At 35.9% G+C, this 10,861-nt stretch overlaps 1 protein-coding gene across 1 annotated transcript in view; it reads right to left on the bottom strand.

The window, feature by feature from the left end:
- Positions 1-9,295, bottom strand: part of LOC139113999 (cytochrome P450 4F4-like) — an 11,711-nt gene extending 2,416 nt beyond the window's left edge. The window contains exons 1-8 of the mRNA XM_070675475.1: positions 9,233-9,295; positions 8,618-8,708; positions 6,926-7,070; positions 5,681-5,853; positions 5,098-5,219; positions 4,288-4,549; positions 3,244-3,440; positions 1,136-1,269 (exon numbers count right to left, since the gene is read on the bottom strand). Of these exons, the coding sequence (XP_070531576.1) occupies positions 1,136-1,269; positions 3,244-3,440; positions 4,288-4,549; positions 5,098-5,219; positions 5,681-5,853; positions 6,926-6,977 (940 nt within the window). The 5' untranslated portion in view covers positions 6,978-7,070; positions 8,618-8,708; positions 9,233-9,295. The remainder of the gene's footprint in view (positions 1-1,135; positions 1,270-3,243; positions 3,441-4,287; positions 4,550-5,097; positions 5,220-5,680; positions 5,854-6,925; positions 7,071-8,617; positions 8,709-9,232) is intronic.
- Between the last annotated feature and the right edge of the window lie 1,566 nt (positions 9,296-10,861).

The raw sequence follows: 10,861 nt of genomic DNA, 5'->3' as shown, positions 1-10,861 counted from the left end.
TTAATCAAAATGTGAAGAAATATGCGAGTTTGTAGTTTAAGGCTATTATTTATGTTTATATCAAGAGTTTTGCCCAGTGTAGGGTCTTATTTAAATAATAACACATGAGAGCGAGGGATATATCCCGATTTATTGCCTTCCCAAGGGATGGTGGTCATGATCGAAATAATGATGATGCCCGAGCCGTAGGCGAGGACATCATCAGTATTTCGATCATGACCACCAGCCCGAGGGCAGGCAAAAAATCGTGATATTGCCCTAGCTCTCATGTGTTATTATATTTATCACACCGAACAAGCAAACATGCAAAGACACAAAAACACAAAGACTTCTTCGATTACAGTTCGCCTTTCTGAGTCCAGACCTCAGCGTACAATGTTGTCAGTGCCGAGTCAAGGGTTGCCGCTGAAAGTTTGCCGATCTCCTTGGTGGCGTATCCAAATTTGTTGCTTTCATAGTCGCTGAACACAGAAAGTGCATTCGCTGTTGCCATTTTCGTTCGTTCGTTTGCTGTTTACTTGCATCAAAATATCATCTAACTGTGCCGGTGACAGCTCTGCATGACGTTTTGCAGCGATAGTAGCAACTACAAGCGAACGACAATTTGTTATGCTCAGAAAGGATGCGCAGTAAGTAAAATGACGTCATCCACGTAATATCAAACGCAGAGGGCATCATCAACTTCGCAGAGGGCATCATCACGTTCTTTCACATGTCACGTGAGTCGTGTTTAACCAATGGCAGTGCACGCTGAATGAGTTAGGTGTAACAAAACATTCTAAAATTGTGTGATATTCGTGCAAAACCGTATATTACAGCCCTAACAAGAAACTGAATGCCCTATGGCAAAAAATAAACTGAATGCCCTATGGCAAAAATTAATTTGCCAAACTAAAGTGCTTTTAGCAGATCTGCATATCGTGGCTTTGTTTCTCATGATCGGCCTAGCTATACATTCATGTCTTTTGTAAGAGCGTCAGTGTAGCTGGTGAACTCCAATTCGACCAGACAACTGAGACAAGTTGTACGAAAGGAGTGTATATCCTTGAACGGTATTGCATGTGTGACGAAGTACGGCCAAGAATAAGAAAGAAGCAGAAGCAATTGTTGGTATCAATATCTCAAAAATACTTGCCTGGTAAGAATGCTCTTCCATCGGGTAGATCGACTCGCTTGGTTATCTTCCTTGATATTGTTGGCACTGGCGGAGTAATCCTAAAGCTTTCCTTGATACAAAGAGTTAAATATGGAACACTGTTCAGATCATCCCTGTAGAAGTAATTTGCAAAACTTTATTAATGCTATAACTTCTGGTATTACCACAGCGACCCAATAAGTTCTGAGTTTTTCACACTGTTTTCTCTATCATTTTCTCTTCTTTCTTCATGCTCTGAATGATCGGAATAAATAAAATAAATGGTTTATATAACCTAACCTAGCCTCTGTGACTCTTTATTTATTTTACACTCCATTACAAGGACGTAAATCTCTCATACACACATGCTGTAATTAATTAGTCAACACAACTAATTATGCTAATCCGTGGACTTATCAGGGATTTTACGGGTTGGTCAACATCGCGAAAGATAGGAATGGTTACTAAAACTCCTTTTTCATTAACATCACTATCTTTCCGATGTTGTCCAACCTCTGATAAGTCCACGGATTAGCATAATTAGTTGTGTTGACTAATTAATTACAGCATGTGTGTATGAGAGATATACGTCCTTGTAATGGAGTGTAAAATAAATAAAGAGTCACAGAGGCTAGGTTAGGTTATATAAACCATTTATTTTATTTATTCCGATCATTCAGAGCATGAAGAAAGAAGAGAAAATGATAGAGAAAACAGTGTGAAAAACTCAGAACTTATTGGGTCGCTGTGGTATTACAAGGCTCATACATCGAATGTCGCATGCTCCATAACCGAAGTCGTTACTCGGAACTATTGTCAACTTCACAATTTTGGGATTTAAAAATGTTTAAATTACATGTCTTGCATAGGAAATCCGGTGTTTAGAAAACTATGTATAAAAAATCGATAAACCACATAATAGTGATTTAAAGGGCAAGAAAATGCTAACTATTGATGATTTTTTTTCATTATTTTTATTTCGTTTGTCAATAAAGTTCTTATTCTAACGGTGCTCCCACAAGAATGTTAAAACACCCACTATTTAGCTTGTCAACATGCGGTCTATATGTGTAAAATGTACTCTTTTGTTTACATTTGAATTCTTGTCCGGCCCGCAATTCACATGTCAACAATAATAATGTACTTCTACACATTTACAGGCTCAGTTTACAAGCTGAATACTCTGTATATCAACATGCTTTGAGGTGTGGAACAAGAAATTATGGTTGACATTAAAAGAAATAACAATGAAAATATCATCATAATGTAGCATCACTGGTCCTTTAAATTTACCAATGCGCCATTTGACGCTGAAAATTAATTATATTTTTAACGGATTTTCGTCTAACATGAAAATAAAGCATATGATTGCCATTCGCAAATAAACCCAAGCATTTGCAGTGAAAACTATGTATGAAAGGCATGTAATAAAAACATGATAGTCCAAACTATTGATTATATACCCTCGAGCCAGGAGGCCATTAGCCCTCCTGACATCGCAAAAATGGTCACCTACCCTCAGGCAAATAGTCCCTTGTTTTGGCTTTAAGATATAGTACAGCACATGTTAATGCACAAGTGCTGCCATTAACGAATTGATAATTTTAATGACTTCCACGCCATCAGAGATCATCAACTTGTCGATTTGACTCCTACAGTTGAATTCAATGCAAAGTGACACCTAATTTTTGTAACCAACCATTTTCCTAAATGCCAATTGTCATTGTCCAAGGGTTGATGTTAAATTTTAAGTCACCATACCACTAAGAGAGCCATTCTTCCAACCAAAGTAACAATTCTATTCCCCCCTTTAAATGTCATAACTGTACAGTGATCTTCCCGTACTGAACTATAATTGAAACAATACCGACGCACTATGACCGAGAAAAGTGCCTCCAATTTATCAATAAAACAGCTCTCCGGTCACGAAAATAAGTGAGCAAATAGGCAATTTTATGATTCTTACTGTAGGAGACTTTCAACATTGATATTATCGTAAGCATGTCCGCACTGCGTTTCAGTTGACTCGAAGTAACTTACTTGTAAATCAACAAAGGAAAGTTAACGGATGAAAGAAAGGAAATCAATGGATATAAGAATCTACCAACCATTCAATGTCAGTGTTTCCTTTTTTGGCAAAGAAGTTGTCAATTTCATCCTGACATTTCTTTTGGTGTTCTGGGTTTTTAGCAAGGTTGTACAGGCACCATGAAATTGCACTGGCTGTGGTGTCATGTCCTTCAAACATAAATGTATCCACTTCGTCACGGATTTCCTGATCTGTGAGACCTTTGCCATCTTCATCCTGAAGAAAGCAAAATCTTATTAGGTAGGATGTGCCTCAGGGACAGATACGCAGAATCTCAAACTTTTACTGTACCTTTCTGATCGACCTATCATCCTTTAGAGATCATATTGAAGCTCTTTGAGTAAATAAAATTTTTAGCAATACATTTTTGTGCAAATTGGAATTTTTTCCATGAGTTTTACAAGCTGATGGCGACCATTTTGAATTTCAAATATCGGTACATTTTTGGTAATTTGTTTCTCTAGAACCAAACTTTGCACAATGAACCGTGATGTTTATTTTTGATTAAAAGGAAAATGGTTACAACCTCCTTTGAGAGACGTTTGAGAAAACGTTTAAGCCTTTCACTTTCGGGCACGTATACTACCTTGAAACGCACATTTTATCATTTTATAAAATCCTTTATTGGCAAAATCGCTATCTCGATACCTCTGAAAGCTATCGAGAGGTAAAGGTGAGTGCTGCAGTTGCAGTTTAGTGTGTCGGACTTTTGTCTTATTTCGACTTTCTCAATTCACAATGAATTTCTTGTAGCATTGGGAAAGAAAAACAAATTTTAGATACTTTTCGTATAAAGGTTACTACGAAGTTTATAATGAAGAATAAATGAAATTTATTTCAGTACTTCTTATTAATGTTTTTTTTGCAGTTCGGAAAGTTCTTTAAAAAAGAATGGCATAACAGTAACCTGCATGTAAATTGTATATATCAATGATCGTGAGCTGTCATACTCTTTGATAATCCCTTGGGGTAGTAATACAAGCAATTCTCTTCATAGACAGGGCTAAAAAGGTACAGATTCCCTTCAGTAAACTCTTGTCTACTGAAATGCTGTGTTACTAACCTTGGCTGACAGGAGTATGTCCAGAAAATCAATGTATTTTCGTTTTTGAATCTGTCCACCTTGCTGTTCAATCTCCAAAGCTTTCCTTCGCTTGTCGATCACTGCCATTGATTGGCTATGAAGTGAATGGAGTGCCCTGTAAAAATGTCTCCCATTTGAGGAATATTTGTAGATTATGTCAGTGTGATGAAACAGATTGAACATCCGTGCTATTGTTAGATTGGCTATGTCATAGACATCCTTGATGTATGGATGAGAATCCCTGTGAGAGAACAAATTGACAAGTGTAACTTCTACAACATAAATTGAAATTATTTCGGTCAAACGACTTATAATACCGGCTTAACAATATAACCGTTGTGATACAAAGCCATGGAGGTAAAGCATTGACTGTGATCTACAGCTTACTATCCTGTGATATTGATAAAATATTATAAACATTGGTGTGACTTGCATATGTGTACCAAAAAGAATCAAACATAGATACATACATGTATGCATGCATCCATACACATACATATGTAGTACGTATGTGTATTTGTGCATCCTTGCGTGCATTCGTACATACATATGTACATGTGTGGATACATACATACATACATACATACATACATACATACATACATACATACATACATACATACATACATACATACATACATACATATATATATATATATATATATATATATATATATATATATATATATATATATATATATATATATATATATATATATATATATATATATATATACGCATGCATATATAACTAATATGATCCATGCATGGATAAACAGGTAAACGTACTTTGCAGTCTGACATTTCACATTCAGACTGAATATACACTTCATTAGGCTATCAAGGGTCATCAAACTAATGGGATGAAACATTTCCATTGATCCTTCAGTACACTGGGTTGACCATTTATCCTGAAACGTCAAAAAGAAACTTTTGAGATTGGCTATACTAGTATTTCAGTCAGGCGGTCAACAGCAGTAACAGAGGAAAAGAATTCAATTCAGAGGGTTTTGAACTTTAAGCTTGAGAGGTAAACACGCTAGCTATCATGTATATAGCTTGAGGCATTTTGATTGTAAAAGTTTACTCCGCTACAGCTAGCAACTGTACATTCGTGTGACATGTACTGACACGTTCTTTTGGAGTTTGTATTAAGCAGGCCCTAGATGCCTCGTCCCAACTTCGCGTCCGAAACAACATTGTCAACTTGTATAACTGTATCATAATATAATGAGATTAAAAACAGTACGCTCTAGTATTTAGTTGCGGAAATAAGACCTTTATACCAATCATGATTATTTTACCGAAATATGCTTATTTTCATCCCAATACCTTCGCTTGCCATTTATAACCTCAATAAAAAAAAACTCACCACTAAGACGTCAGCACATTCTTTGAATATTTTAGCATATGGCTTGAGAATTTCAAAGTGGAATCCAGGTGTCAAAAGCTTCCTATTTCTCATCCACTTTGGTCCGGTGCTAAGGAGCAGCCCATCTCCTAGCCAGGGTTTTACAAAGCCATAACCCCATTCATCTTTTGGTTCTGTTGTGAAAAAGTCAAGTATTAAGGTAAAATGCGCATCCGGGATATTCAGACTTTCACGTTATTACAATACTAACTCATTACTTGTGAGGGCTCATTGAGAGGCTCTTGAAGTAAGAAATAATCTCACCATCCTAGCGTTTTGACAATCGAAAATTGTATTTTTCCCCCATAGAGATAACACAGAGGTGGCGGCCATTTTGAATTTCAAGTATTGGTAAATGACAGACAATTTATTTTTGTTGTACAAAGTTTTGCTCAATGATCCCTGATTGTTCTTGATTTTGAAAGAAAATTGTTGAAAGTTTCATAAAGCATTTTTCAAGCAAAATTTTATAAGTTCCATATACTGCCTTTATCGGCTTAACGTTTCGCCATAATCTCAGTGGTAAAACCAAACTCTCTTGGGCGTATTGCAATGCTTGCTCATATTCAGTTTTTCAAACAGCAAGTGAAGTGCAAATATTTAAAGTCAACTACCAGTATATTCAAGTGTACATCTGCCATTGCAAGCAATGTTTTGACAGACGTGGACACATACGTATCCGTTTATGAGAGATTGATAAGAAACGCCCATACACAACAGAATCATGATAGATGACATTCCCCAAAATATACCTAAAGCAAAAGTACTACGAAAATATAGGAATTAATAGATTGGACAAGCGCGATTAAATATTTCCGTTTGAAGGTTTTAACACTGTTCGGTCGGGTTTGGCCAAATATTATAAATATTGTCGCAAATGAAGCAAATGCGATGTATATGTATAGCTAAGCGCCTTACAGCAAGGCTGTTGAGTATATTAGCATGCAATTGTGAATTTCAACTGTATATGTGCGTTGAGCCTTCTGACTAGCGTAGCGTAACTTGCCTACAGGTAATTGTTTCGAACAAGACTCAATTATCCTCAAAAACGAACTTCTTCCGTGCCGCTTTTACAAAACCGATCAAGCTATTGCAACAATACTTAATCGGGGTGATAGAAAATAAAAACTGACGTACTTAAGAAATGCAACATTAGCAATAAATGATCCTTAAATACCTTGGTCATGCTTTGCTGAAGATACATACCTGCTGTTGATAACACTGCTTTAACAGTCATCGGATGTGCACATTCATACATTCCAACAAATGGCCCAAACCACAAAGGATATCCAAATTTGTACTCAGTGGTCCATTGAACACTTTTCTGTATACCTTCTTCATTGGGAGTCAACTACCAATGTTATGAAAAAGAGAAATTATTGATGAAATCATCTTAATCGTAAAAATATACGTACGTAAAAATATACGTAATTTACTATTCAATTCTATCATATGGAATACAACCTGCATTCATCATTTTGACTTATAAAGTGGTTCAGTACATTAACCGGATTACTTTTGATTTTGACACGTTTGGACCATTTTTACTGGTTCAGCATGATAGCAGGGTACGCTTACCCATTCCAGATACCTGGTAACACTTCGTATTTCTCATATTGGTGGTTCAAGATAGTCCTTTCTGAAATTGTCATTTTTGTGTTTATGCGACCTGGTAATTTTATCGGCAGAGTCTATTGACATCCGTGTGTCATTAGCCATTTAAGGCTTCTAAGGTTATACTGACATTGGGGTGTCAATAGTTGCACGCATGACGGGCCTTCAAGTATTTGGCTATTGATACCCCTCCTGTTTTCCTACGTTAGCCTCCACATTGGTTTAAGCGTGGCTTTGTTATTCTTAACAACAACTATTATATTAGAAATCCAAAGAATTCTTTCTAGCCATCGTAGTCATTATATAGCCAACTGGCCTTGGTATTTAGGTTGATTACACACCACCTTTTTTCGCCAGTTGGCCTTAAAAGTAATCCAAACTCAGCTTTTAGTAATTCAAAGCAACATGTAGTTGGCCTCAGAACTAGCCCAAACTTAGCTAAATTACTCTGAACAACATGCATTTATATTCTATAGAATTCTTTCTATATATCCACTGTGGTCAACATATTGCAGTCTCTATGTGCCATGATGTCAATAGCCAACTTCACGAACAAAAATCAGCCGTTTTTATTGATCCCGAGGAGTCAACACAGTGGGATCTATTTCTACAACATTTATTACTCTGACCATGGAAAAAATTGCATCAACTTATTAAAAACAAGAATGGACGACGTCACTTTGCTCGATTCTGAAAGTATTGGAGTATGGGTCGGCTTTGTGTCAATGGCCATATCGGGTACCTCAATGAGACACTCCAAATTTTCATTACCTTGAATGGTTTGGATTATTGAGTTTGTTTTGACGTCATATTTGAGATTACGAAAATTCTTTGTCAAGGAATAGGCTAAGCCACTCATCCAGATTGTCCGCTAAGCCCTAGGAGCCTTCATGATAGTACGGGGAGGGCCGAGGGGACAGTGGAAATCGGGAATAGGGTGTTATTTACAAATCGGTCATAATGATGGTTTACACTGTATGAAGTCAGGGGAAAAGTGGATACAGTTCAGGGATACAGGGAGACAGTGCTGGTTGCAATGGTATAAAACAATGGAAGTAAAATAAACGACAATTGGATCCCGACTTTAGCATAGGAATAAAGACTGGCTTTCTGTGTCTCTGTGACGCTTCTGGTCTCAAATAATTTGTAAATGGTCTATAGTCTACAAAAATCAAAAAAGTCGTCAATCATTATGATGAGATTTTAGACACCCAACCTTGAAAACCATCTCTGTTTACAATCTCGTGATGACAGTAATTCAAAAAAGTGATGACAGTTACTTACCCTGTCGAGATGTCCTAACAACCAATGCTTGGGAGCTCCTGGGAAATCCGCGAGACATGTTTCGAAAAATCGTCGCCTTGACAACAGATATCTGAAGTAACGAAGAGCAGAAGAAAGGCTATTGACCGATACTGCCACTACCAGCACAGTAATCAACGTTGCAGTGTCTAATCGTCCGACATAATCGACAACAAAATGCACAAAAGCCATAGCCGAGATGTGAGGTGCCAAACGCAATGCGGTTAACCTTCAACTGGACCATTTTCATGCAAATATTATGACCTATGTGAATAAGATGACCCAGACCTATCCACTATACAATTGCTCAGTACATGTACACAAAATGGCAGAAGGTGACTCGGCCAATCCACAAATACATGTACACGCCATGATGATGACCGTGGCCCATTTCCATTACCCTTACACACTATGGAAGATGACCATGGCCTACTAGTATCCAGAATACAAATACAGGCACAGACATTTGTATAGATGATAGGCCTGGTCATCTTCCAAACAGTGTATACATGTATTTGTGTTCTATATAGGCCTGGGTCATCTTAACACTCTATGCGTATGAGTGTGTTGTGCATTGGCCTGGGTCATTTACTGTACCGTATACATGTAGTGGATTTGTAGATAGGCCTGGACACAGTCCCTCCACACAGTGTGTGGAGGGACTGTATTACTTTTGATATAAACTCTAATTTTTTCTTGACAATATCTTTAATATTTGTAAGAGATTTTATTTCTCCATCGCAAACTTTTAATTTTGTACGGGCAACTTTACCTTAACCTTATCTTAACTTTAACTTCTCAAAAGTATTTTTAGTTTTAACAACAAAGAAAATATGTTTCTCAAAAGTATTTTTTATTTTATAAAACAAAAGTAAAGTTTTTTCAAGATAACAAACTCCCCTTCACGTCACAGAAATTTATTACTTTTGAACATAAACTCATATTTCTTGACAATATATTTAATATTTTTCAGAAATTTTATTTCTCCACAGCAAACTTTTATTTTTGAGCGGGGAAACTTTATTTTTTGGGTAAACTGTTTTAAGTAAGTTGAAAGCAACGCCTGGGAACACAAGCTATACTTTTATTAGTACAACGGACATACTTATAATAATAATAATAATAATAATAATAATAATAATAATAATAATAATAATAATTTATTCTTCTAAAGCGTATAACATAGAATACACTATCTCTATACGCTGTACAGTTAAAATCTGAAAAAAAATAGTTACACAACACAATAAAATACATACAATGCATTGGTTCACTAGTCTATAAAATACACAAAGGTAAAACAATTTAAAATTTAAAAAACATTTTGTCAATAAAAAGTCTAAAAAGCTGTTTTAAAAAGGTAAGTTTTGACCTGCGATTTAAAATTATTAAAAAAGTGTTGGTTGATCGAATGGCCTCTGGTAGCTTATTCCACAGCTTAGGAGCACACACTGAGAAAGCTCTATCGCCATAACTCTTATTGGTCTTAATTTTTGGATGAACTAGTGATACACTGGAATTGCTGCCTCATGTTTTCTTCGTATCGGCATCCTGACAGTTATTAGTTTCAGTGAGGTAGCGCGGCGCTGAATTACAATGAATAATTTTAAATGTTAGACAAAGAATTTTGAATTGAATTCGCTGCTCCACTGGTAGCCAGTGAAGAGCCTGCAGGACAGGAGTCATGTGACACCTATCCCTCACCCTAATCCTGGCTACCAGCCGAGCAGCAGAATTCTGTATGAGCTGTAATTTATTTATTTCATAATCAGGCAGACCGAAAAGTAAGCTGTTACAGTAATCGATTCGGGACGTCACGTAAGCGTGAACCAATTTTTCTTATTATTAGGTGAACGTGAGTCTGAACAAAATTCCATAAATAATGGCAGTAAGGTGAACGTGAGTCTGAACAAAAAATTCCATAAATAATGGCAGTAAACACCATACAGTGTCATAGAACAGACGGGTTACTGGGTTATATATATATATATATATATATTTTATATATATATATATATATATATATATATATATATATATATATATATATATATATATATATATATATATAATATATATATATATATATTATATATATATATATATATATATATATATATATATATATATATATATATATATATATATTATATATATATATGAACCGTACTCTCTGTGCCCAAGTCAAAGGTTCCATAAAGCCATTAGGTAAACCGGGAGGGAACA

Source organism: Ptychodera flava, chromosome 2, assembly GCF_041260155.1.
Source record: "Ptychodera flava strain L36383 chromosome 2, AS_Pfla_20210202, whole genome shotgun sequence".
Lineage (NCBI taxonomy): Eukaryota > Metazoa > Hemichordata > Enteropneusta > Ptychoderidae > Ptychodera > Ptychodera flava.
This window is presented reverse-complemented; position numbering and strand designations above follow the sequence as displayed.